At 36.4% G+C, this 27,764-nt stretch overlaps 1 protein-coding gene across 6 annotated transcripts in view; it reads right to left on the minus strand.

Annotated features, from left to right (window-relative positions):
* Window positions 1-2,571: 2,571 nt before the first annotated feature.
* Window positions 2,572-27,764, minus strand: part of LYST (lysosomal trafficking regulator) — an 85,147-nt gene continuing 59,954 nt past the window's right edge. For all 6 annotated transcript variants that reach the window (XM_027901315.1, XM_027901314.1, XM_027901318.1 and 3 more), the window contains 27 exons: window positions 27,264-27,430; window positions 26,630-26,782; window positions 25,298-25,489; window positions 24,601-24,779; window positions 23,253-23,459; window positions 21,768-21,944; window positions 21,209-21,285; window positions 20,103-20,291; window positions 19,262-19,407; window positions 19,091-19,187; window positions 18,420-18,481; window positions 18,001-18,056; window positions 17,089-17,241; window positions 16,502-16,746; window positions 15,718-15,784; window positions 14,657-14,813; window positions 14,123-14,263; window positions 13,507-13,724; window positions 11,932-12,162; window positions 11,529-11,718; window positions 10,496-10,632; window positions 9,649-9,747; window positions 6,023-6,162; window positions 5,635-5,732; window positions 4,461-4,617; window positions 4,177-4,248; window positions 2,572-2,823 (listed from right to left, as the gene is read on the minus strand). In XM_027901315.1, coding sequence (XP_027757116.1) covers window positions 2,685-2,823; window positions 4,177-4,248; window positions 4,461-4,617; window positions 5,635-5,732; window positions 6,023-6,162; window positions 9,649-9,747; window positions 10,496-10,632; window positions 11,529-11,718; window positions 11,932-12,162; window positions 13,507-13,724; window positions 14,123-14,263; window positions 14,657-14,813; window positions 15,718-15,784; window positions 16,502-16,746; window positions 17,089-17,241; window positions 18,001-18,056; window positions 18,420-18,481; window positions 19,091-19,187; window positions 19,262-19,407; window positions 20,103-20,291; window positions 21,209-21,285; window positions 21,768-21,944; window positions 23,253-23,459; window positions 24,601-24,779; window positions 25,298-25,489; window positions 26,630-26,782; window positions 27,264-27,430 — 3,946 coding nt within the window. In that variant the 3' untranslated portion in view covers window positions 2,572-2,684. The remainder of the gene's footprint in view (window positions 2,824-4,176; window positions 4,249-4,460; window positions 4,618-5,634; window positions 5,733-6,022; window positions 6,163-9,648; window positions 9,748-10,495; window positions 10,633-11,528; window positions 11,719-11,931; window positions 12,163-13,506; window positions 13,725-14,122; window positions 14,264-14,656; window positions 14,814-15,717; window positions 15,785-16,501; window positions 16,747-17,088; window positions 17,242-18,000; window positions 18,057-18,419; window positions 18,482-19,090; window positions 19,188-19,261; window positions 19,408-20,102; window positions 20,292-21,208; window positions 21,286-21,767; window positions 21,945-23,252; window positions 23,460-24,600; window positions 24,780-25,297; window positions 25,490-26,629; window positions 26,783-27,263; window positions 27,431-27,764) is intronic.

Genomic DNA, 27,764 nt, shown 5'->3' on the forward strand with positions numbered 1-27,764 from the left:
ACAAGTAAAAATCTGACTATTGCCTCCCCTTTCCTTTCTCACCAGGTCTCTTCACAATCAGAACATAAAGGTCTGGGGTTACCACAGAATCCTGCAAGTGGTGTCAGGCAGACAGGCCTTGCCACATGAACCTCTCCCCAGGCTCTGGTTTCCAACAGAGAGAGCCTTGCATCCTGTCAGATGCCTCCCAGAGATCCCACGCTCCCGCTTTCCACCCATCTCTCAGAGAAGCCAGAGAGGAATTCCTTTTCTGCCTTTTCAGTTCAGACGTTTTCAGGGAGGAGGCAGCAGGAAGGAAGAAGAATGTCTCTGCTTTGAGAGACATCACTTCATGCATCCTATGGGAAGGAAAGACAAATGCACACGTGTGCAAAGTGATATGCCTAGAGTTTCCCACTTCCCATCTACTTTCACCACTTTCAGTTCAACAAGCATATGACACAGTCCATAAATAGAACTTCTCCACCTCATGGATTTTAAAATATGAAAGAATTTCTGAGAACCACAGAAACTGATCTGGAGCAAGGTGTGAAAGATCTCTAAAAGAGAAAGGTGCAACTCAGCCAAAAACATGTTTCTAAATATCTCAAAACGATTTGATACAAAGATCTTTTTATTACCCGACAATGTGACAGCTTATGTACAAAGACAATGTGGAATGTGACATTTACAGGAAATTTCAGTACATCATGCAAAGACACTACTGCAATGTTATTTTAATAGTTCCAGAATGTTAAGCTGAATAAATATTCCTTGCTTCAAAAAATCATTTTTACTTTTACATAAAAATATATAATATTGCACTCTTTACAAGGCCAGCAATTTTGCATATCGGTTTGTAACAAGTGGAATTCTACTTTATAAAAAATAAGCCTTTGTGAGCAACACCCTAAACCAGGGAGCACAAAGGCACCCCAAAACCACAAATGTTTGTCTTTTTTATCTTGAACAAAGCACATCACTTCAACATGAGCCAGGAAGCTTTTAGCTTTTCGGTCTGTATTTGGACCTTACATTACATTTAGACAGAGGAAAACATGACTAAAGCCATCCCATACAAGCTTGCTACAATATACGCAGTTTAAAAGTCAATTCATACAGTATGTAGCCACTTGCTTAACTGAACTGCCTTTATGTCACAAACTAGGAAAACATTTTTCTGAAGTTTTTCTAGTTTGCAAAGTTCTTCAGCTGGGAAGTTGCAAGAACTCCAGAAGAATGACTGGAATTTTCAAAAGCATGAAGATTTCCTGTGTGTGTGACCTTTGTCACAACTTGACCAATTTCATATACAGTGTTTTGAAAGGAGATGAACCTTAAATATGAGAAGGTACAGCAGTTTGACTGTATGAAACTAGCAGAACATGTCAGGGATGAAAAAGCAAAGCAATTCAAAAGAAAAATGTAACTACATCAGACTTGTGTACCATTCTTGTTTTACCATTCATGTGACTAGGCAGTCATTCATGGCGTCAGGTTTAGAGGTCTTCAAATCCATTGACTGAAACACTAATTTTTCATCTGGCCTAAGAATTCAAATTTGTTAAGCCTTTTACAATGGGGGCTTATTCCCCCCTCCCCTTACCAAAAAATAGCACCTAGGAATAAATAACAAATTTGCACAGTGTATCTGCGTAAACCTTTCCAAATCATCTGATGCCTATGCACATTGATTATTCAAGCAGTTGGATTCAAACATTTTACAGTGTGTTGAATCTCAATGCCACTAGAACAGAAGAACATCTGTGCCTTTAACACCTCTTTTTAGAGCTCTGGAAGATAAGCTGTGTGTGTTCATAGTAGATATTCTGCCACATAATTGCAATAGCTAACTATTGCAAAGTTAGGGAGTTAACTCTGCATTGTGACCTACAGATTGTTTCATGAGCTGTTGACCCCTCACTAAGACAAATATTTTATTTTTGTCTGTTGCAAAGACTATTACATTAACAGAGAAGATGTCAAAAGTTACAAATATAAAGATAACAGAAATTCATTTTTTACCATTACAATACCATAAGATGGTGCAAAAAGCACCTACTGAGTTCTTTGCTTCTCAAAAAAGCAATTTTAAGTGGTCTTTGATTTTTAAGTTTTGGATTGCTTATCCCAGAGGTAACCATACCATGCTCAACTAATCAGATATACACATGCTGACATTTGAATAGGTATTTACAGAACTTGATGCTGCTGATATTTTATAACCTAAGAGAGGGAATAAGCATAATCAATTTTTTTAAAATCACTTCTGTCCAAGAAGTGATTTAAAAAAATACTGCTGTGTTTTATATTGCAGCATTTTGACTTGTATGTTAGAGCATTTATGAGTCACTTTGCTGGTATTGGAAAATATGACCAGAGCTTCCTGCTGACCTGGATATGCTTCAAGTTTGTGCATGCACATAATGCAATTTTACAACCACCTTAGACTGTTCTTTAAAAAAAAAAAAAAAAAAAAAAAAAAAAAAAAAAAAAAAAAAAAAAAAAAAAAAAAAAAAAAAAAAAAAAAAAAAAAAAAAAAAAAAAAAAAAAAAAAAAAAAAAAAAAAAAAAAAGAAGAAGAAGAAAACCTGTTCAGTTATTCTAGAGACATTCAAAGTACTCCAAAGTCCAGTTAAATAAGAGATTCTATAATCTGTTTTGGATTTAAAGTGCATCAGAGACGTATGTTAGCAGCAGTAGGCGTCACCCAGCCGCGTAGCTGCTAAGGAATGAATAGAACATGGGGAGCTTCAAGCGTTGCTGGTCCTTGCGACACCAGGCTATGACATTTCCATCACTGTTGGCTGTGAACAAGTGATGGCCATCACAGGAAAACGTAAGGCTGAAAAACAAGAAGATAGTCTACTTTTATATCAAATGTGGCTATTTAAAATGCTAGAAGACATGAAAAACTCTGAGGGTTTAGCCAACAAATATCAACTGTCCGGGGAGACCCATACCTGCTTACTCATTTTTGTAACCAAAGAGGCTGAACTACAGCTTTGGCCAGCACTTCAACATCCCCCATAGCTTCCTACTTTCTTTGCAGTGTCAGAGAAAAGGGCAGGATCAGTAGCAGCATCCTACTGTCTCTGTGGGCTGTACCCCTTCTGCTTCTGAAAAGGAGGCTTTTCAGCAACAGAGCTCAGGGCCCTCTGAACTTGCTTGCTGACAATTGCAGAAACTAAATCCATCAGATTTCATGGCACAGCACTGGACTTTTGTTCAGACAGGGCATTTCTTGAGATACGACAGGGCTAGTAAAGCCCTTCAGTCATGCCATGGGTAATGTCAGAGAGTACGAAGGCCAGCATTCATCCTGCATTTAAGCAGGGAACTTTAAATTATTCAGTAGCTACTAAATCATTATCAACAAGCTCTGTGAATTATGCTTCTTAAGGAAGGCAACAACCACAATAACTGCTATCAGACAATCTTTTTCATTTCTAAAAAAAATGGAAGTTTGGATTTTAAATATTTCAGCAAGGGTCAAACCAAAATTTTTCAGAGTGATTTGTTACTGCGCTAGCATTAGGACGACAAAATTCTGGCATGACTCTTAAAACCTCTTTGCAAACTATCGTACCACTGGGCATATCAAAGATTCAATCCTCTGATTGTGTTCTGAAAACACTTTGGCATGAGAATAATACTGCTTATATAAACCAAGGGGACTCAGAAGACTAACTGCACAAGCACTCCAAAATGGCAGCTTCCAGGCTCCTCGGAGTTTACCCCTTCCTCCACCATTTCCCTCCAGCCTTAGAAAAAAAATGGTGAGGGAAAATGCAGTGTTTTCATTTAATTCTGAGGAAGAAACATTCTGTCTATTTAAGTCCAACAAAGTTAAGATCATCTCATTTTAACACAGATTCTGGGGAAAAATATTAAATTTAAGAATAAGAAGAGTAGCTGTTGTTCAGTTCTCAAGGGAATCCTGCTAATTTCCATCTGCCAGCAGCAGAACCTAGTTATTACTGTCATTACAAATACAGTACACTTGTGCTCATTTTGCTTTCATGAATAATTAGTAGGTTTGCATTGCTCTTTTTAGACACGGGTGTTTACCTCCTGTTTTCACATCAAATCCATGTTCGACATTCAAGACTGTTTTGTTGTGGTTTTTTTTCCCCCCTCCCCCAGGAACAAAAATCTTTTTTTTTTTTTGTTTATTATATGCTTAAGATCTTTTTACCTTACAATAGGCTTGGCTGACTTCGAAAATGTTATTTCTCGTACTGGCTTCAAGTCCCACGTACTCCACAGTCTGAAAGAAAGAGTCATTTTTCTTCACACTTTATTTTACAAATATCTCAGTGATAAACATAACCTCTTCAGCAACTAACAAGATTGCAAGCTGAGTAACAGCTTGTCCATCTTCTTTAAAGCCAAATATCAGCATGATGTTTGGCTATGTTCTCTCAAACTGTAAGCCTATGTTATAGAGCATTTTAATAAATAAACATTTCTAATACTTACCTTACAACTCCATTTTCAAGGCCCCCTGCAATCACGTTTACAGACACACCTTCAGGCTGGTTAGAGAAAGCAACAGAGCAAATACTTTCCCTGCAGTGCACGTGTCCAACAAGATCACCATTAACTGTCCAGAGTCTCAAATCACTACCTCCTCCAACTGCAACAGAACATAGCATGGGGGTATTAAAAAAAATAAGTCTAGACCACAGATAAGCCTATAATACTTAAATATTCTGCTGCAAAAAAATTTAACTTCCTGAAAGATCATAAGGTTTATATGACTGAATGATGTGTGTTACAAATAGCAAACTATTACTTCTTCCGTCTTTCTGTGACAGGGAGCACACAAATCACCAGCCACTGCAGTGATTTAGAAGACATCCTATCATATTTATGGATTATTTTACTTACAAAATGCTATGTGAATTTACTTTGTAAATGGCCAATTGTCATGCACTAATAGGGAAGGCACTAAGATGGAATTCATACTAGCGACTTTAAGCATCTGTTTCTTGTACCTTGGCTTGCGTTTTAAGCAAAATATGTAAAAGTAGCAAGCACATTTCTCTTACCTCATTACCTACCATTATTTGACTCTGTCAAAGAACTAATAACCCAATTACTGCTTTGTCTTTAAAGGAATTGAAATTCACGTCCCTTACTAATTAAGGAAGAATACAATCTTTTGCAGAAAAAAAATGGCTTGTAAGCTACGGAAATGGAGTTCATAGTCTCTATGTAAGTTTAAAAACCTAAATATTATGTTTCTGAAAATGCCAGAATAATTTCCCCTTGTCCTTTAATACCCCTTGCCTGTGCCCTGTAGTACACTGTACTTCACTGAAGACCTGTTCCTTTGACAACAAACCTCTGTTAAAATGAAAGCAGTCAACTTCACAGATCGTGGGTCTCCCAGGAATCTGTTGCAATTTCAAGTTTCTTTATGAAGACATTAAGCTATTAGCTAGCCTTTGTATCTCTACATTGTACTCAAACTCCTGCCTAATCATTTGTGAAGCAATTTCTATGTTACCATGTAAAAAAAGCAAAACATTGCTTCTATTTGACCCAATGCATCCAAGATTAATAGACGCTCGTAGCTAATTTACTAACAAAAGTGTCGTGGTTTATTTGGTTTGTAAGTCAAAACAGCTTTTTTGACTGACAAATATACCTGAATCACAAACTGTTGCAATATCACCAGTTGTTTCACTAGCTGAAACTGCAGTCACAGGACTCTTGTGTCCAGCCAGACTCTGGACATAGCACAGCCTGAAGAAAACAAAGGGAACAAGTTCAGACTCAAACACAAAATAGGTTTTTTGAGGAAAATATTTTAAAAAGCTATATTAATTTCAATCAACATTTTGCACAATTCTGGTATTTTTCATATTCACTGTAGAACTTCAGCCCTCCATGGGAAAAAACAGTAAGGGTTTGACTTCACAATAAGATATGCACAGAACAATTTCAATTAACTTTAAAAGGGCAAAGATACCCAAAAGCTGGAAAGCCAGTATTTAGAAGAAAGGTATTGGAAAGAGTTACATATATACTTGTACCTGTTCAAATCCCATATTATGCAGGTTCCATCTTTGCTGACACTTATCATTATACTGTATGGTTTGCACACAAACAAGCTTGTTATTTCTGCTGTGTGTCCATATAGATGGACTTGCGACTCCATTTCTATCTCTGAAGGCTGAAAAAACAGCAAGACAAAACCGGAACTCTCATGAAAAAGAAAATTATTGTCTCTTTCTGAAAAAGATAAGCCTAGGGACAAGTTTAACTCTTAGACTTCAAAAAGTGGATCCTGTTGCTTTTAATATCATCCGTTTAGCAACTGATGTTAATGATTTATTATGTTTAATACTTTACAATATGGTAAGACAGATATCATTAATGTTCAACTTTTTGCTACCAGTGCTGTAGTCAAAGCAAACATTTTGATGTGATCCAGTGAAATGAAGAACTCCAGTACTTCTGTGCCAATTACACACCTTGAAATTGGCTGATTTGTTTTCTGCAACACTGCTATTTCCACACAACAGTGAAATAACAGGTCTCTGTATTTTAGCATCTCATGGAAGCACTTGGAAATGTAAAAGGAAAACCCAGTTCGGAAGTTGTCATTCTCTGTATAAATTACTAGGAACTTCTCAAGCTGGTGTCAAGTTCTTCAGTGGCAACAAGTTGGAAAAACATGCAGGAGTCAAGTTTAAATCTAGAAAGTGTTAGCACTTCAATAAAAATCAAAGCAGCAAAATTTAATACCAAACAACACTTCTTATTTGAGTTATATAATTTAAAATGATTCAGACTTCTTGAAAACTGGCAAAGTTGAAGGAGCTGCTTAATCAGAATACTAATGCTTTATTTAAGACAACTTGCTGTACAGGGATTATAATAATCTTTGTAAAAGAACAGAACCTTTTTCTGCTTGTTTCCTCATGTGTCAGAGCACATTATCTGCATTTTTGTTATGAGGGTACAGGATGCATACAGCAGGTCTACAAAAAAACCCTTTAAAGTCGAAACAGAAGAGAAAAATATACATATGCTCAACTCACAGGTTGTAGAAAATCTACATGTCTTTCTGTACTAACAGGGACAATATAATCTATGTAAAACTGCAAAAGGCAATACACTTTGACAACAGGAAGACCTGCTAGTTTACTCATTACTGAGCATCTCATCTAAGTAGGACATTTATGGAAGTACCCAGCTGTCATTCTCAGAACAGTGTGGTACCTCACATATAAAACCCCTTCTTAAATCCTTGCTCAGTTTAGAGAAAAAAAGTTACACCAAAATTTTCCATAACAACAGCAACAAACAAGTCTTGTGATTTTATGAGGACTTGATTTTGATAACCCTTCTGCTGTGCTCATCACATCTCCTTTAAGTGATGTTCTTGATCTGCCTTTTAACACTTGAACCAAAAGCATCCTTCACCTTCAGCAGCTTCTCTCTCCAGTACTAACAGCAACAGTTTATTGATCTTCTTGTAACAACATTGCAATGAGAAAAGCTGGAATTTTAATACAACTTAATAAATTTGGTGTAAGGTTCTAAAAAGTTATGAAATAGTTATCTCATGCCTGAAACATTGTCCCCTTTTTACTTACCACTTGTTTTTACATGACAGCCCCTAAAACAGTATCTAGATGCATGTAAGTATCTACCTTTAAGTAGCAGCTCTTTCTGTTGGTTGCCCTAAATGACTGCCTGCAGCATTTGAGTGGAAAATTTAAATGATTCCTTACCAGTTTTACTCAAACAGATCGTGAAAATGCTCTTTCTGTTTGCAAAACAACCCTACTGGTCAGCAAGTGAAGGCTGGAGTAATATGTACAACCAGAAACCTGTGACTGAGGTTTTCTTGAAGGTATGACATTGCCAACAGGGATCACAGTTTCAAAGCAGTACTTCACTGCTCCTTGACCATCGTAAAGGCCAGGAAGAACAGCATGGGAAGCATTTTGTGGAGCCATTTTTGAATTCTGATTGCATGCCTTTGAATTCCCATAACCAATTAACAACATAGTATCTGCTTTATGCCTATGCATCGCATTTATACAAATGCGAAACAGGGCAAAATATTCACATTTCAAGTACTGCCTAATAACAGACTGTTCACTTCACCACTGATCAGCTGACGAGATGGATACAGAGCAGATGCTAGGAAGCACATCTGCGCTGCCCTGACTTGGGTAACTGACTCAACTAACTCCTACAAAACTGGCACAAGGTCAGTCTGCCTGGGGCATGTAAAACTGTCAGTGCTGAGAAATCCAGCAAAGATGGTCTCAAAGGCAATAACATCTGTGCAGCTGAACAAAAAAGTCAGTTGTTTTTAGGAAATCAAAGGAACTGAAGAATCATAACCCCATTAACTTGAGTTCTTTTTAAGCTTTGCAGAAAGCGAGTAGATTGAATTTGTATTTTTAAAAATTTTAACTGGAATTGAAGGTCTCAGTACAGGTTATTTACAAGCTGACTATTCTTGTGAGCAGCTAAGGAGCCTGACTTAAGATCTAACCGACTGAAGCTTGCAGGCTTCAAGCTCTACTTCATTTTTTATACTCTAAGTGCTCCTGAGTTCAGGAAATCTAAGTGGCAGATCACCAGAAACTGGAGGAAAGCCAAGGAAAAAAAATAAATTCCTGTGTTTGTGCTCTTTCTAGTCTAAGCATCTGCTGTTTGCCAATAGTGAAAAGAGAAAACTGGGTAGATACAGATCATCCCAAGGTTCTCTCCAGCTCATGCTAATGTAGTAATTCAAGAGCATCAAGGAATACAATACCACAAATGAGGTAAATTTGGCAATATCTGTGTCGAGCTAAATTTGAGAAATCAGCTTAGTTCATTTGTTGCTGTGGGTAATGCTGTAGATACCTCTAAAATGAGCTGTTAGGAAAGTTGCATACTCTCTATTAGAACTATGAAGTATAGAAGTTACTGCTGAAGAAAGACAGGTGGAAGCTTAGAAACTCAGAAAAAAATCAGATGATTGAGTTCTATTTATGCTTCCATATCATGCTTATTAGCAAACAGTATCAAGGGAATTTCTACTCATCTCAGTATTTTCCACTAACACATCAAGTAATGCAAGTTACTTTCTGCCTTCCCTCCTCACAGCTTTTCCCCTTTGAGAATATGACAAAAGTAAAGAGGCTTGGTGGTTAATATAAACAGTGTCTGAGATTTCATCCTGGCTCTCTGTAGTATAAGTGCCTTCTGCATTTGAACTGTAATTTACTTTGGGGAATTTCATTCCACAGTTTGAGTTAAGGCATGAAAAGGCTCTGTCTCCTTCACAGAAAAAATTACTCCTTAATGCAGGGAGCTTCACTGTGCCAGACAGCTTCAGTTTCAAGCCCTGAAATGAATATAGTCCAAGCTGTGTATGTAACCAGTTATTCACTCAGGTGATGAGGGCTGATTAAAGGCTAGCAGCATGTGAACTACAGCTTAAGAAAAACACACAAACATGCTGAGATATCAAAGAGGATCCTTCAAAAATAAATACTAAGAAAGCATGTGTTTTTTTTTTTTTTTTAGCAGTTGTCCAGAATATAACAAATATAACATAGGCCCCTCTTCTCACTTTTTCTGTTTGAAAAAGGACTAATAGCAAATACACCTAAATCCTTTAATATAAATTTTATGTGATGTAACTTACCGTACTGCTAGTGAATCTGTTCATATATGCTGTGATGACACCAGACTTACTACCCGTGAACAGCTGACAACTGTCTGGCACCCAAGCACAACTTGTTACCTTGGAAAGACAAAACAAAACCAGGAAAAAGTTAGAACAGAAACTATTCTAACTGCTGTGTTCGTTATGTCACAGCATTTGGTCAAACTGATTTTTTTATTGGTTATCCTAAGAAATCCCATGTAAAACACCTAAGTTAAAGAAATCCAAGAGTTAAAATATAAATGCTCTAGGTTATATTTGTTATTACTTTAGAAAAAAAAGTAAAAAGAGAAAACCTATGTAGCCTGGAATTCACCACTAGTGAGCAGTGAACTAGTTCAGACTTCTAGATTTACAGCCACATGAGCCAAAAAGGTTTTGGCAGAATCTCACTAATCACTGGAGTGTGACAGAGATTCTGCAGTGTTCCCTAACAATCTATTAAACAATCTTTTTCAGATGAATCCTAAACTATAGAGGAGTTCTGCTTCTAACATGAGGCATCTCTAATTTTTTCCTGTATTAGTTTTTGCTGGCACAGAACTTTTTAAAGTCCACAGCAATATTCCACAGGAAGGAAAAGCTACAAAAAAATCAAATGCATTCAAAAGGAATCTTCACCTAGTACAGGAAGACACCCAGGAACAAGATACAGTGGAGCCATGAGGAACACATTCCAAAGGAAATCAAAAAGATTAAAAGACAGTTGTGTTTGGATGCTCATCTCCAAGAAAAACAAAAGGAAGACTACTTACTGCCAAATGAGGCCACCACTTAAACCACCAACATTAAATCAAAGACTAAGAGACTGATTTTTTTTTTTTACCTGATGGAGCTGTGAACTCTGTATAAAATTTACTGGAGGTTCACTTTGCTTGCTTTTCAGTCGTAAAATATTATCAGCATATCCCCAGCTCAGGATAGCTGACCACTGAATATCAGTACTGTGCATGCTTCTCACACCTGAGGGAAGACAGGTAATGTTGTGTCATATATGCAACCAGACTTGATCACTTTATTGGTCAACAATAAAAATCTCAGGTTTGTGTTTTATCTTGAGCTAGAATATAAAAACTTGAAGTTTGAAAATAAGATCCTTTCTCTTAGGCTATGTGATCTGTAATGTATTATAAACAAATAGAGGTTTTAGAGACTCTGTAAACATTCGGTCTTCTCCAAAGACAGTTTGCAACCTGGACAATGCTTTTCTGAAGTGCTGCATCTCTTGAGAGTGGAGAAAAGGGTAAGAGGCTGACAATACTTCCCAGCTAGAGAAATCACTGCTAATAACTTCAAGGAGAATATTACTTTTATTGACTAACTGTGAAGACGATTGTTTTTAAAAAACCTTCACTAGTACACATTACCATAAATACAAAAAGAGGTTATGAGAACTTGTTTGTACATCATCAATAGGAATCCCTTTGAGAAGTTTATCTTAAAGCAGATCATCCTTCACCTCTGCCTTTTCACGGATAACTTTCCTCATTCTCTGCCTCTAAAACCATGCCTTAAATTTTCCTTCCTGTTGCCACATGTGGTTTTTCATCTGTTTTTCAGTTCTTGGACTCAATCTGCTGGCAAGTTCTAAAGTTAAATCCTTATGCTTCAGTCACTTTAATGAAAAATATTAACTTAATTACAGAATGCCTCTACCGTAGCATTGAAAATTACAAGTCAAATCCACTCTCCAGGGAGGACACCATACATAGGGAAACTGTTAATGGATTCATAAATCAATCTTTGGCAAAAGCAACTAAATTCGGGAAGCTGGAGAACAATACTAGCATTAGATTTAATTTTCTTCATGACTCATTTCACGTGTATTCTGCATATAGGGAATAAGCACAAATTCATACCTTGTTCCTTGCTATATATCATCAAAAGGCAAAACTTGCTGGACAAACCACAAATAGCTTTGGTTGGTAAAGCCTGGAGAGAGCCAAACCTTTCTCCATGTGGCTGGCTAAAGCAGACAACAGGGTCTGGAGCACTTGGGGAACCAACATATTCTCCCCACTTTAAGCCTTTTATCCATGGCAATGGACTCTAAAACAAGTACAGATAAGGTTCAAATTAAAGAATTTTCAGAAAAATATTATGCATTAAAATAATTTTCATTATCACTTACTAATTTTGTATATTTTCTTTACAATACAGTATAGGTAGCAAGTTGTAATTTTAGGAAGGAAACTGTAAACCAAGGGTACAACAATTACAGCATATGAATATTAAACTATCTTGCAAATCAAAATTACATACCGGATATATTATTTCTTTAGTGTGTTCTCTGGTTTCTCTGAAAGCAAATTGCACTAGTAATCCCATGGCAGCAGGAAGTTCTCCTTCCATGATAAGCCTGGATCCAGGTCTGCTGACATGTGCTGCATGGAACAGCTGACGAGGTGTTTGCCCATATGTTTTTATCATTGTTTCAAGGGCTCTCCTCTGAACAGGATCTTCAACAGCAGAAACATCCATCCCAAAATAGGTCTAGAGAGGGGGAAACAAAAAAGGGGAGGCGTAAGAATAATCTTGTCAGATTTATCTTTGGGAAAGATTTTGCAACACACACAAATTCGGAGGCAGACTCTTCAATTGTTTAAGACTTGGACCAGAGGCCATCCCACAGTGTCTGTGCTGACTAAAGAGCCATTGAAAACAGTAACCTCGTCACAGCACCTTTACTGGAAATAACTATCACTTCAAGATTTATCATGTGAGCTGCTCCTACAGCTATGCCATGACTAAGTTCTGTCAAAGAGCATTTTTTTGAGACCTTTATGAATCTGTGCAAAACCAGACAGGTTCCTGTTGATAAAAAACTGGAAGATTGTTTTCTGTACCTCTTTTTAAAAATTGTATAAAAAATAAAGCTCTGTTTTGGGATACAGAGTGTAAAAGAAACCTCATATTTCAGGAGAGGGGAAATCACTTCCTTCTTCTACTTTTTTTTTTTTTATGGCTCTCTAGTTGTGTACCACACACTCTTCCTCAGTCACACTGACAAAGGTCTAGACTTTTCACTTTAAAAAACAATGAACACACAAACTTAATATTTGAAATTTATGGTACTACGTCAACACTTAAGCACATAAAGAGGAAAAAAGGAATCAAAGCATTTGAATGGTTACTTGAAAAAGCCCCCATTGCAAATCACTACTGTTTATTAGCTTTTTCAAATACAGAACAAACACTAAAAACATGGAACACATTTGAATGCATTTAAAACCAGGACTATCTGGCTAACCTTGTGATAGTAAGGATTAAAGCTAAAGAATATAATTCAAGATACCCATGTTACAATTAAGTAGTGAAATTTTTAAAATCTTTAAATGAAGGCTTATTTGAAATTGAGTTTACTGTAGGGAAAAGGGCTTATAAGAGGGACAGAACACAAGATGTATATGAAGGAAAGAACACAAATAATGAGCTCAGGACAAAGGGAACTATTTTAATCATTTCAAAATCTGTTGCACTATCTGCCTAAATGAAAAGCTTTTGAATGAGATGGGAACAGATACACCCAAACACAGTAGTACCTGTGTACCACTGCAAGACACTGCAAACAACTATCCAGAAAGTCTAAACCCCAGACCCCTTTGTTCCCCATGCCTGCCACAAGGCAAGAAAGAGGAACACAAATTCACCAAGTCTCACAACACCCCCTGGGATCTTATCAAATCCACATTGAAACAGTTAAAGCCTTTTCTTATTCTTTAACATTTCATGAGAGAGGATCTTGCTTCATGTTGGATGTTTTCCAAGCAAGTCAGACTGAACTTTCCCCCATTTACTAAGGGCAATGAACAAACACACCGCTTAACAAATACTTACTGCAGGATGAAAGACATTAATAGCCTGAACAGAGGCCTTGCCTTTTTGCTTATAACCAAACACCAAGTCAATCCAGTGACAGATTGTTTGGGAAACATGGTCAGACTCCAAAGCCTGACGATGAATCAAGATGAATAGACGAGGATCGTTACGAGCCCAGGGCGGAAGATTGACATGGTTAACTCTGTCACCATTTTGACGTACTCCAAAATCAAAACCTAGAAAGAAGGGAATGAATATTCCAATACTTTAGGTGACAGTAACTTCAGAAAGATCTTTACAGGGTTCTATGAAAGTAAACCATTAAACACAATGATTGCCGATCAACAAAGCAGCATCTTAACAAGTCTCTCCAAAACACATTCAAGCTGTACATACTCATTTAAATGGAAAAATCAGAAAATAGGAAACTCCCTTGCCCTGCTGACATAATTATGGAAAAACTTAGCTTTACATAACAGCTTTTTTAGCATATCCACAAATTTGTGCCAGATTTCTCCCATACATCTACTGCTTAGCCTATTCAATCAAGGCATATAAATGTTCTCAGTTTCAACCCATAGGCTCAATTATACAACTGTTTTGGGTATACAGTTTTGTTGTCCTCTTAGTATACCTTCTCTGTTAACTAGAAAGTCGGGAAGGTAGAAAAATTCTGGTATAAGCTCCTTTACGTCAGTCATTGATTCGTACGAAGAGAGTCGCCAGGTTGTATTGGTAGAGTGAAAAGTTCTGTCTGGGATGTCAAAACTTTGATCTGTAAAGAAATCCAAACTGAATTTGTTACATCGATGCTGGACACTAACAGTTGCTTATCTGCAACTTCAAGTAGTTAACTGCTCTACAGTTAGCTGAGAACATTTAGCATTCTTTTATCTCAATTACTATGTGTTACACAAGGACTACAAGTCAAGTATAGGTCAGCTTCTTACGTTACATAAGCTAAGGTATAAATGTAAGATGTACAGCTTTATGGTCTAGCTTGTAACTTCAAGAATGGGTCTATTGTTAAAGCATAGCAGATTTAGTTTTATAAAACTCAGTTATCTGGAACTGAAAAGCTATGCTAAATAGGGTAACATACAGCATTCCTGGGTCACTGGAACAAGGCCCGGATGTGAAAGGCAAGTACAAGCAAACACAACCTTACCTTGATAAGCTAAAAACATTTTAGTAAAAGGTGGCAGCCTAACTAGGAAGTGAAGCACAGTTCCACTGTTGGAATAATGAGATCCATAGTGATATGGTTGTACAGGGGGCATTGGATCATCCTCTCGTGCTCCTTTACGGTATTCTTCTTCCAAATACTAGAAAAATAGTAGAGAAAAGAAAAGAAAAGAAAAAAATCACAAACCTCCTACTTTGATAAAAAAAGAGCTTGCTTAAATTGTTTAGGAATAAACCGTAGAACTTCTATAGAAACATACATTAAAAAGTGATTTTGAATAAAATACACTTTTAAGTGCCAAAAGACATGCGGTCTCTTTTACAATCCAGTTACATATCAGTCTTTAGCCAATTTAAATGACCTCTTTTCCGTTATCTATTACTGCTTTTCCCCACTGCCCTGCCTCTTGTCTTCTAATACAGCAGAGCCATTGTATAGGCTTTTCAATACTAAATGGAAATAACAGTATTTGCAAATAATACACTAGACCGTGGTGACAGACATAAATTTGAAAGTCCAGCTGCAGATGCTTTCATTTCTCAGCATGTTGCTGTTTCCTACAGCCTTTAAAACATTCTAAAGAGGAAAAAAAAAAATCAAAAAGCACTGTAATCATAGTTGGGCATGTTAAAGTAACAGAGTACTTGAGGGAAAACAGCTTTTCTGTTATCATACAGAACAAATAGCTACAAGGTCCACTGAGGTAATTTCAAATAAACAGTAAGTTATCTTCCTGATCTTTAGGGATCTTTAAATATATGCATGGTCATTTGTGTATGGTATTAAATTCCTCAGCAGTATCACATGGAAAGACTAAATTGATTTATGATTGCAGTTACAAGAATAAACAGAACTTCCAAGCATGTTATAAAACAATTCCCAGGAAATATTTCCTGGAAAATATACTGGAAATAAGAATTCTGTAGACATGAAATACTACATTTGTGGTTTCTTTTTCTGCCATTATTATATGTTAAGAAAACTAAAGCTACCATGTCATTTATACACAGGACAAGGGCAAGAGCAAAAGTTATCCAAATTACCTTATAAGTATCCACATAACGATCCTCTTTTTCTTTAGACTGCACAGCTATTGGTTTGACCAGATTTCTGCAACAGAAATAGTACTGATGTCTTGTAACTTTTATAAAAATATTAAATCACACAATTTAATAATGCATTATCAAGAATAACACCTTTAATATAATGAAAAGCATAAGAAAACTTAGTAACACTTTTCAAGATGGTACAGAAAATAAAAAAGCCACTTTTAGTTAGTGCTAAAGACAAACTCAGATCCATAGCACAGTAACAGGCAAGCAAATGCCAAGTGCCTCTGTCAAATCAGAAGCATCCTAAAAGGCAAAGACTTAGCGCACACAAATGTTAATCAACTTTAAAAATTAATTAGGGTGGGACAATTCACTCAGATCCAGTCACAATGAAGACTATGATTTTGTAAAAGTATCTGGCCAAGTAATTTACAAGATTATTTCCTTTTCTATTTAATTTTTGCTAATTGGCCTGGAAGTCTTAAGTCATATGAATTTAAACGTACAGCCTCTATTTAAATCTCTGGACCATATATATCCTATTAAGACAGTGTAAGTCCAGTACATTGTATTTGAATCTACACACTCATTTTATTTCAATATCCAAGGTGAAGCAGCCATTTATTGTAAAAAGCCCAAGTTGTTATGGATGAGGCTTGTCCCTGAATAGTTCCATTCATGTATGTGTGCAGTTTAGTACAACGAAGTTAAAAAGCTATACAGAATGATCAATTCAAGTACTTGGAAATAAACAATTCCAAACATTTCACATTACCTATATACTGATGGATCATTTAGGTCCAGTGTTTCATTGGTGTAGTCAGAAAGTATAAAAGGAAATACTGGGTATTGCATGAGATCATTGAAGGAACGGCCTGCATGTTTGTTTAAATGAGTCAGGTATTCAAAGTTAGTAATCTGTCCTGTGCACCACAGGTGGGTCAAAGCAGTAATGTTTCCATATTCCAAAAGGTTAGGCAAATTGTTAGTTAAGATGTTGTGGTACACATCATCACGGACCTAGAAGAAAATACCATCAATTTAATCATACAATTTAAAAAGCTTCAAATTAACCAAGACTTCATCAGTTTCTCTGATTTTACAAATTCCCAGATATCTGTTGTAGTGGAATAATGTTTAGCATTGCAAAGATTTTTTAATATCTTAATATATCAGAGATGTGTTTAACAACATGCCTATGACTGTCTAGAAGCCTAGCTGAGCCAAGTTCTTTCAAAGGTATTATGCACAATTTAGTTAGTCCATGCAACAGATCTCCTTAAAAACTAATGTATGAATATACATGTTATGAAGACACAGCAAAACACTTTGATGTATTACTATGCATTGGTGCCACATTACCTTTGTATTATCAAAAGCCAAGAGTAAAGTTCTGCCATTTGTTAAAAATATTTCCACAGCATTGTCTCTTAACTGCCACCAGCGCTTATGAACTTCCTTAATTTCCTCATACGTCCAAGAAAATGATGCTGGTTCAGTTTCTCCATGAAAACTCTGTAGAATTTGCAATTAAAAAATTATTTTAAATAGCACATTTTCCAAACAAGAAACCCTTCAATGCAGTCAATCTATAGCCATAAAGCAGATCATAAGGCAAACTGTAATTTTGCTGCAATGCTTTAAGAAAATGTTGTGATTTTGTTCATCTGCTTTCCCCATACTCCAGTCTCCTGAAGGCAGTGAGCAGAACATCATGCACGCTCCTCAGCTGTTGCAGTTCCCTATCTAACACTAGCAAGCAATGCCATACTTTTACTGGCACTTAAGCTAAGATATTGGACAGGCAGGGTAAGCACAGCTTTATCATGAATCACAATTCTGACAGTTCTGTGAAAGACAAAGCAGCAAAACAGCTGGTAGCTTCTTAAACCACAGGACCTGCGTGTTTAGCAGATACAAGGAGGAGCTCTGTAAAAACACCTTAAAGCTTTCAGTAGTATATCCCGTATCTCACTCTATGCACTTATGCTGATGAACTCAGAGCAATGGACTGTAAGGTGCAGAAGCCTCCCCACATCACCCATTCTTCATTCCCTCCTAGTCCCGGGCCCACATCTTTCCTGTTTTCTCCTATTGCCACCGATTCCAGCCAGGGGAAAAGAAGCAACACTGAAACCAGACTATTCAGTTTGGTTGGCCTTGTCCAGAGATCTCTAACTCTAGTACTCCAGCAATCTCAGTGGCAGTAGACAAAAGCTACACATGGTCATAGTTTGGAAAAATTAGACCTGGACACTAGGCTCTAACACTTACCGAATTTTCAATTGTGTCTGAAGCATTATCTTCAACAAAATACATGCCACATTTTCCTGTAGCAAAAAATAGTTGCAAAAGTACATATTATTATTAGTATAATGCATCTCAGGGTTATATAAACAGTATCTCCAGGAGTTAAGAATACTAAGAATAGTACCTGGGCAAGACAGTACTTGACAGAAATACAATTATCATTCCACATCTTTCAGCAAGTGGCCTGCAATCTTAAAAATTAATGACAGTCCAAACAGCACTCATGCAAACAGTAGAGAAGAAAGGCAAAATTGAATTATAAAGTATATAATCTGTAAGAAGTCAGGCAACAATTCATTTACTCTAAAAAAATAGCCAGGTTTATACATACAGCAGAATCTTAAATCAAATACGTATTTCTGAAGACTGAAAATTCTACTTACCTAACAACAGTTCGCCAGCAGTCTCTCTAGAAGGTGCTACACTTATACATCTTCGATTAACTCTGAAATATTTCAAAGTACATTATTGCTTACGGGTTTATGCACCTTTTGCCACATACCTAAAACTAATAGGCCTCAACGGCTACAGCTGAAGAAAAACTGTTCAACACCATGACTCTAATGGTTCAAACCCCAAAGAGGGAAAGAAAATAGAACCTCAGCTTTCTAGACTTGCACATTAGTGTATTTGTACTCGTTTCTTTGTGTGCTCTCTGCAGTTATTTTAGGCTGTGGTTGTGCCTTTAACAGGTAGCAAATGGACTGCAGAGCTGAGTAACACAATGGTAAAAGCAAGAGAGGATGAAAACACAATTTGCTTTTGAACACTAATGGAAAGACCTACCAGATCTTAGCTATCTAAGACAGGCAGTGCTACTAAGTGACAAATAAGATAACCCACCAGGTTATCTCACAGATGTCCGACCCGCATATCGCACTAGTTGGTACTTGGTAGCTCTAGTCTTTCGCTTTTGAAAGCAGAAAGCCTACTATTTTTGACATCTCATTTCTCACTTAATTATTTTTTTTAATAATTATTTAGACAAAAAAAGTGACAACTATTACATTGGATTGGCAGAAGGCAGGAAAAGGAGGTGTTATCCAAACCTTACCTTATATGCTCACTTGCAGCTTTGTCCTTCACAGTAGAGGAGTGAGAAGAATGTGTTTTGTCTTCAAATAGGTAAGACAATGGAGTTTTTATCACACCTACAAAGCAATCACAAATAAGGCACTGAAAGTCATTACCATTCAGATATGCTCCTAGGAGGTGTCATAATTACCTTCCTGTTTCTGCCTGTCTGGGAGAAGGTACTTGTTTGGAATAGTTAGGTAGCACCTCTGCAAGCGGCGCCTCTCTCTGTTTGGGCCCTCTGTTGGATCCAGTTGCCAAGAAGTTGGATAATAGACTGGGTCATACCAGAGTGCTCTGCAAAAAAAAAAAGTGTTAAGGGTTTGACAGCAGAGCCAATATACATGCTTATTCATTCTGGTCTTTAACTAGTACAAAGGCAGAAGTTGACAGTAGTACACTGGGCAATTATTTCTGGAAAAAGTATCAAAAGACTGAATTTAGTTTATTTTCATGACGTATTCCACTGACTTCTTACAAGCTACTACTGTAAGACTCTTCTTGAAGCTATTAATTCTGATGAAAAGAGCAATACAATGCATCCAACACTATAAACATGACTAGTTCTGCAATGATGAAAATACCACAGTTTGGTGTTTTGTTAAATGTCTTAGTTCACTAATCCACATAGAACAAGGGTACCTAGATGCTAGTCTGAATAAAACTAGCAAAAAACTATTTTTCTACTCCATCTACATAATGCAAGATATGAAAACTTTAGGACACTCTTCATTGCGTTTGACACAGCAAAATATATGTGACAAAACAGCCTGTCTAAATGGCATAGGAATACTACTTGGCTACTCAGCTGCTCATCATAAAAATAGGATAATATAATAAATCAAGTATTTTACAAGTTTTTAACTGTCAGATAATTAACAGAAGTAATTCTAATTTTAATATCACCTGCATTTTACATGCCATTAAGTAGAATGAGAAGCACATGTCAGGCATTGAGCCTCTTGCTTTTTCACTGAGATGAAGAAACTTACCGATCATGGGTAAGCTGCTGAACAAGTTCCTGCCAATGTCTGCTGGCACTCAGCTCTGCCTTATACATCCCCCTGATGTGCTGGATTACTTTCTTCCTTTCCATTCCTTGTGACAGAGACACAGCTTGTGTGATGTCTCCAGCTATTTTAGAAATGTCTTTAGACTTTGTATCTAGACGTTGAAAGAGACTGAGGAACAGTTGTGTTTTAAAATGTGAAATAAACACACTGAAAAGGCAAGACAAAACACTAAAATGCCTTATAAAATACAATCAGTTTGCCAGTTAAATCTATAGTTCTTATTACATCAGGGCAGAGCAACTTAGCCTATGTAATGAGACTCATGAATACCTTCTGCTTCTTAGCAAAAAAAACCTCTTACTTTTGGCAGAAGACGAGACAAGCCAGTCAGAAAATCAATGGCTATATATTAGCATGTTTTATTAATTAATGTATACTCATTACAGTAAAAATTTTGACTAAGGACAGTAATTTACCACTGATTAAATCTCCTAATCATTTGACACAGGATCTTAACACTTGTCTGCGTGCACTTGACTGTGCTGACCTTTACAGCTCCTACAGTTGCCTACATTAAAGCACATTGTGTGTGCATCTCAAATCTAATTTTTATGGCAAAGTCTGAAATGTAAATTAATAGCAAGAACTCTTAAATCTACCACAAGATAGTGAAATTTACATTTACACCAAGTAGCAGCAGTCTACATAGCTCACGAAAGTATTCAAATAGTCTGCTGAATATAATATTTTATTAATTGAAGATCAGTTGTAGGGACATTTAATTGCACAGACCATGGCAACAGCACAGATGATTGGACAGAGATAACAGCCATAAAATTAAGGGTTAAATCCAAAGCTGCAACAAACCAGTTTGGTATTCTGAGGTTCCCACAATGCCATTTATTATACAACCTATCAAAATGCATATACCTATATATAACAATAAAATCAAAAACCTGAAAGCCAGTGTTGTTGCCAATTTGAAAAAATCATCTATAATAATCATACAGGCAACTTTGCAATGGGAAGTGCTGAACAGAGAACATTTAAAAGAGCTTTTGCAGCCCCTTTAAGAAGGTACTTACTTCTGCTGATTATTAGCCATTGTCTTCTCCCAAGCAGCTTTGTTTACACCTTCTTCCATCTCATATTTCTTCTGATCCTGAATGGAAGTTTTATACATTACTTTCTTTTTTTCAGATAGATGAAATAAGGAAGGAGAGACTAAAGGATACACCAGCTTAAAAAAAGGAAGACTGACAAAATTGTTCAACTGATATCTTCACAGTATTTAAAACCGGCAAGGCTTCATTTCAGTTACTGCCATTTTACTATATCTAAATATAATTTTTCTTTTTGCAAGAAATCATGAAAACTCTTTTCTTGACAATGAGAGATACCAGTCGCTTATTATAAACTCCCATCTTTGTCTGGGTTAAGTAAGATGTTTAACCAAGAAGCTTGTGAGCTTGCTGTGAAGTGTTGAGTATATGTGACAGAAATATTTAGAACCCAAAGAGAATTCCCAAAAGCATAAGCCATGCACCAAAGAAAACCACTGTCTGCAGTTAAACTCTGACCCCATATAAGAGACAATTGTCTTAAATATACCCAGTTTTTTAAGTAAAATTTTTATTCACAAACCTCTTTCAAGGCTTTTAATAAATCTGGTTTTGCTCGTGGGCTCAGGGGAATGCATTTATAGCCACAACTTTTCAGTGTATTCATGAGGTCTATCACTGCTCTTTGTTGTTCTTTGGTCATTCCGTCGCTGTGATGGTGCATTAACTCATATAAATAGAGCACTAATTTAGGTCCATGCTAGAAGATGAAAAGAAGGGAAGAGGGGAATATAGGTGTATGGTCACTCATTTTCACAATAAAACACTGCGCAGTTTTTTTTCTTCCACCTTTATTCCCTTTTCTAGTCAGACTGCACAGATTTCTTCTACAAATTACTCTCCAATTCAAAGAAAATGGCTGCTTTAATGGTTAGAGACAAACTTTTATAAACTAGAAAAACACGCTGAATTTAATCTTCACACGATAAAACTTGTCCCAGCATCTTGTCACTTTTCAAATGGCTTGCAGGAAAGCCAAGTTTCTTTTCCCAGTACTCAGCTCCTGCAGCCTTGTGTACACTTCAGGAAATATGTGCCAGAGACTTCTAATTTTGCCTGCCAAGAATGCTACACCTCATTTGATTAATCAAATTAGAGTTGACAGATAATGAAGTTCAACAGCCACAGGCCATAAATGCACTCAACAAGACACTCCTCCACAGAAGCCCCTGCTAGTACATCAGCTTTTTTCTTCCTGATGAAACTGTTAATTTATTTGAATGATGTATATGTAATCAGAAACATGTAAGTGCAGTAGGCTAATCCAATAAATACTTCCTCTCCTTAGTATACAGGAACTCAAAATGTGGCATATCTTAAATAATTTATTTCATTCTTGCCATCCTGAAGATCTCAAGTAGCAACATTCATACCCAATTTCTGACCATGGCTTTAAAAAATGCATTCTTTCAAGCTTGTACTAACACAGTACAATCAAAAACCCTTTCTTCTGACAAACCCCAAAAAGCAGGGACAGCCTATTCATCTATTTGACTTAAGAACAAGGAATACACGATTCCACTTCCAGAATAAATGCTAAATAAGAAATGATAGAGTACTGCTTTGATTTAGGACTGACTGCTTCATAAAATCTAATTGCAATCAATTCTTACAAGTAACAGGAAGTCTGCAGTTAAGGAGTTCCAAGGCAAGAATAATTCCTTCCTTAATCTGCTTTTTTTTACAGCAGTACCTTAACTTCTAGCTTCCTCAGTAAAATCCTTCATGTTAAAACTAGTACCACCTTTATTTCTGCACTGCACAGGAGATGTCATATTTGATGCACTACAGAGACTTAATCCTATCTTCCCTCTTACAAAACTGCCTGTCCTCAGGATAATACAGCAATTGCAAAAGTATACACAGGCATTTTGTGTAACAACATAACTGTCATTACACTAAGCATTGCTAAAACAGCAGTGAACAATTTTAGTCACATACAGTTTTAAATTTAAACAAAAAACTGCACATAGGTTTTAGAGACTTCTTTCAAACATCTTGAGCTTACTTGCAAAGTTGGGCTAAGACAGTCACGCAAAATCTCTTGATGGTTTACGTCAGGTACCATCTCCAAAGCCTGCTTTCTCTCTTGCAGTGGCCTTCCAGGAGACAAGCTGTGCACAAGAAGCCTCCCAAGTTGTGTACGGAATGTGTCCTTACATGACAAGAGAATTCTCTTCCACTGCTGTTTTGGTGTGGTCATTCTGCTGGTGCCCTAAGTAAAAGGGACAACTTTTTAATATTACCAGGTTAGGGCTTGCTTTTACCAAGTTTTTCACATTACAAAATTAACATTTTGATCGTATTAGTTGTGTAAGACAAAGATCTATCTACCAAAATAAGTTTCATTTTAGTTCAGTGATTATTATGGGTTAAAAGGCTTTCTACTAAAAATGAAAGAAGGTTTTTTTCATTTTAATAAAATAAGTATGGTTTTCTCAATGTGCCAATATTAGGAATGCAACTCCTAGCTAAACTGGATATTTAGTCAGGGGGACTATACAACAATCCAGAAAGTGAAAATTGTGATGTAGAGGGTTTCAAAATCAAAGGGTTTTTTTAATTGCTTGTTTTAATGAACAGCCCTTCTACATTAGTCACCAGTTTCTGAATGGATTACCTCAAAAGATTAGAATTCAGGAATTGGACTGAGGTGCTTGTGCTCACAAAAAGAAATCTAGATCTTTGAAAAGTACTACAAGTATGGCACAATGGAAATATAACACACCTATCAAACCTAATTTTCCTGAACTAGAAGGAAACTTAGATAGAACCACTTTTATAAAGACAATCTAGGAGAAATAAAGAGGCAAGAAAGAGTAAGTTAAGTTTTCCAAAAAACCCATTTCATATTACCCAAGCAGAACTTAATCACCTTGGAAAGGCTGACAAGCCTGTGTGCTAGAAGAGAAAACTCTCAGCCCTTTGGCAAGAATTGAAAGAAAAAAACCTCTCCTTCCCAACTCTAAAACATACTGTAGACACAAACTGCTCAGAAAAATTCTCCACCATCTGTGGATGCACAGCAGATCTTGTCTTATAGGATCCAGCAAATTTAAATGTTGAGGTTTGAAAGACCAAGCAAATTTGTAGAGTACATGGAAGTCCATTTAAATTTTGCGTGTTTGTTCAAGAAGCAAAATTTTGCTAAATTTAAAGGTAAAGCTCAGAACAGATCCACTTATTACTATACAACTGCAGAATAACTGGGAAGCTAAAGAGGGTGTTTTGTGACACAGTTGACCGGAGAGGCAGTAATAAGAGCATTTATGGACAGAATACATTACGCATGAGAAGTTCCTAATAAATGAACCTTATGAAATATGCTTTAATGTGGACAACATGTAACTACTTACAATGGATACTTTGACTCCTTCCACCAACATTTTGACCATTTCTTTAAGAAAAGGGTTTATTCTGCTAGGCAGTTCTTGTTGGCTTTCCTCTTCAGGAGCTTCCAGCTGGGATGCTGAACGTCTGCCTTGACTTGTGTTTTCTGTTATACCCAGTACATCAAGGCACTCTTCAGTAGATGCTTAAAATTTAAAAGGTAAATATTGATCAGTACCATCTAAAGCAAGACAATCCTATGATCCTTTAGGTGGCATTAAATCAAATACTGCCTTTACTGCTATATTTACCATTCTTACTCTCTCTTGCTTCTGCAGAATTTGAACTAGCTCTCAAAGTCATGAAGTATTGCTAACAAATATAGTCATTTCACAGAAACATGCAAACTGATGGGTTTTGAGAGAGCAGATGCTCCTTTTGGCAGTTAAATCTTCAGGTAATAATTGAGGCAGTTAACACATGAAAGGACTAATGTAGAAATGAAACAACTTGTTCAGTTCATTCAGATAAAAACATTATCCAGATTGTCAGTTACATAATACTGAGAGACAAATCACTGAGAGAATGATGCTTTGTAGCTAAATCCATAAAATTTGTGTCAATAATATGACTTCCCCTCTAACACTACAGCAGGAATCCATTTTTATATATCGCACTACATTGGCTCCGTCAAAACAGAAACAACCCAAAAAGAAATCCTACCTAAATAAATGAGCCTGTTAACAGCTAGAACAGTCAGCCTCTGTAACCTTTGTGCAAACTCAGGCTCAGTGGCTTGGATAGGATTTTCTTGGCTCATTCTCCGCTGCATCATCATGTTGAATTCCTCGCTTGCTAGTGAGCGCATTTTCATCAGCAGAGCATCAGACTGAGCAAGTGAAAACTTCCTTGAACCTTTAACAAGAGAAGTATGAGCAGAATTCTACTAAAAATGTACAAAAACTCCATCACTCAGCAACTGCTTTCATCCAAAGACTTCAAATCATTTAAGGAATCAAAACATTTGAAATAAATATTAAAGGCTATATAAGTGTCATTGTGTGCCTGTCCTTCTTGGGTTTAGTTTCTAAAGCTATATAAAAATATATACAATTCAAGAAGTGATACCATGAAATGAGATAGTCTCAAGATCAGCTTTATTGTACAACTTCCATATTTTTGTGTAAAGCAGATTCAAAACCATTACTTTTATTCCTCTTTTAACTGTATAACTAGGATGAAGAATTAGAAATTAATGATAAAATATTCCATATTGGGAAGCACAATTGATGAGTCAGATATATCAACAGCTTAAACACATTTTGTACCATGCCCACGCCACCAATAGAAGTACAATTTTAACCTAAGAATATTTCCTAATTTTCTTGAAATGAACTGGCAGGCTTTAACTACTTCCTTCTCTTGAAATAACTATTTCTATTTATCTTTAGTGTCTTACCAGATTCACTAATGTAAAAATATTTTCACTGTCTTTACCAGGTTGATATAGAGGGCTTTCAAAAGCTGACCATCAAGAGAAACATTCCCCTAGTGAACAGGAGATATGTGTTTGCCAGGTTTTTAAATTATATCTTCTATGAAGCGTTTAATGCAGCTTCATTTATATGAAACACACAAAAATCAATTTCCAGCCAGAAGATTACAAAATCTTTGCAGAATGCCTGACAAGCTATCAAATACAGCGAGAGTATTACTGCTAAAGCTAGAACTGCACAAACATTTTACAAACACAACCACAGTGGCATTTCCAGCTATAAATTTAGAGGGGCAGGTATTTATTTCAGGATTGTCACTAATTAGAAGTTGAGCAACAAAGCAGTCCCCACATCACAGCTGTGTTAGTTACATGGACTAGCTTGATTTTAGCATTACCTTACTGTGAGGTTGGTTATTAAAACCACTACAAATTACTTGAAAAAAATCTTTATTAAGCAACTTGTGAATGTAAGAGAATCCCAGAGTAAGGTAATATCATGGAATCATCAACTAGCACACACCAAAGAAAGTAAAAAAGGCTACACTTCTGCTACTCACCTGCAATACCTTTCCGCTTTTGAAACATTGTACGATGCGGTGCAGAAGGTGATGGGGCTGAACTGGCCTGCTCCTGAGCATCTTGGTTTGCTGTGGTTTTTATTAATTCAATGGCTGCTTGAAGAACTCTTAACTGCAGAACAACTGCCATATCTATAAAGGGAGGGCATACAAAGCATACGTGACATGCTTTACACATCCTTCAACCATTTTAATTAGATATTTAACAAAAAAAAAAAAAAAAACACAAAAAGTGTCAAGAGCTGTAAGGCTCTTAATTTCACAGAAGTCACCTCCCTATTCCACAGATACAGACACTACACAATTGAGTTCTCATGGAAAAGCCACTGAATTTGATTACTCCAAAACAAGCTAAATGGAACTGTATAGAACATTTCCATTTAAACACCCACAATGAACTTTTGCAATTACTGTTTTGTTCAGATTAGTAGGATACACAGTTCATTACCACGATGCAAGCTCCTGAAGAAAACCATTATTTTGGAAACCACTTAGAAGAGAAAGAAGATCCATCACCAGAAAACTTCCCCTTTTCCCTCAGCAGAAATATAAATTTAAACAAAAATCAGTGGGGAAGTATTCCCATGATCCCAAAAATAAGAAGATAACTTACTTTGCATCCTTGCATTTTTACTATTTTGAAGATGACCCAGCAGCACCATGAGGTCTTCAATAACACGAAAATATTGAGAACCTGAGGAGCTGCAGGCATGAATTGCAACTGCTACCAGCAGCTGTTGTATATCACATGCAAGTAACTTGTAGTCATTCAAGGGAATGCTGCAAACAAAGTTTTAGTTACCAGAAACATGACAATTCTAGGAGACTAACTTATAACAAGACCCATTATTATTCCCCTTGCTACTTCCACCAACCATACCCTATCAGTATGTTGTACTTCATATATAAATGTTATTACTGAAGACTAGAACATTATAATCCCAGATATTTCTTTAGTGTTAACTTTGGCAGATTTGTTAGAATGTCTTAAATTTGCAGGCATCCAGAGTGTAACACAGTTTTATTGGAAAAGCAATGATGAATTATCAGATTTCTAAGTTAAAGAACAAGACTAAAATCCTCTATTTTTCAAAAAATATATCAGTATATAATT

The sequence above is a fragment of the Empidonax traillii genome, unplaced genomic scaffold, assembly GCF_003031625.1.
Source record: "Empidonax traillii isolate 1590-97213 ecotype Southwest subspecies unplaced genomic scaffold, ASM303162v1 scaffold773:size403244, whole genome shotgun sequence".
Classification (NCBI taxonomy): domain Eukaryota; kingdom Metazoa; phylum Chordata; class Aves; order Passeriformes; family Tyrannidae; genus Empidonax; species Empidonax traillii.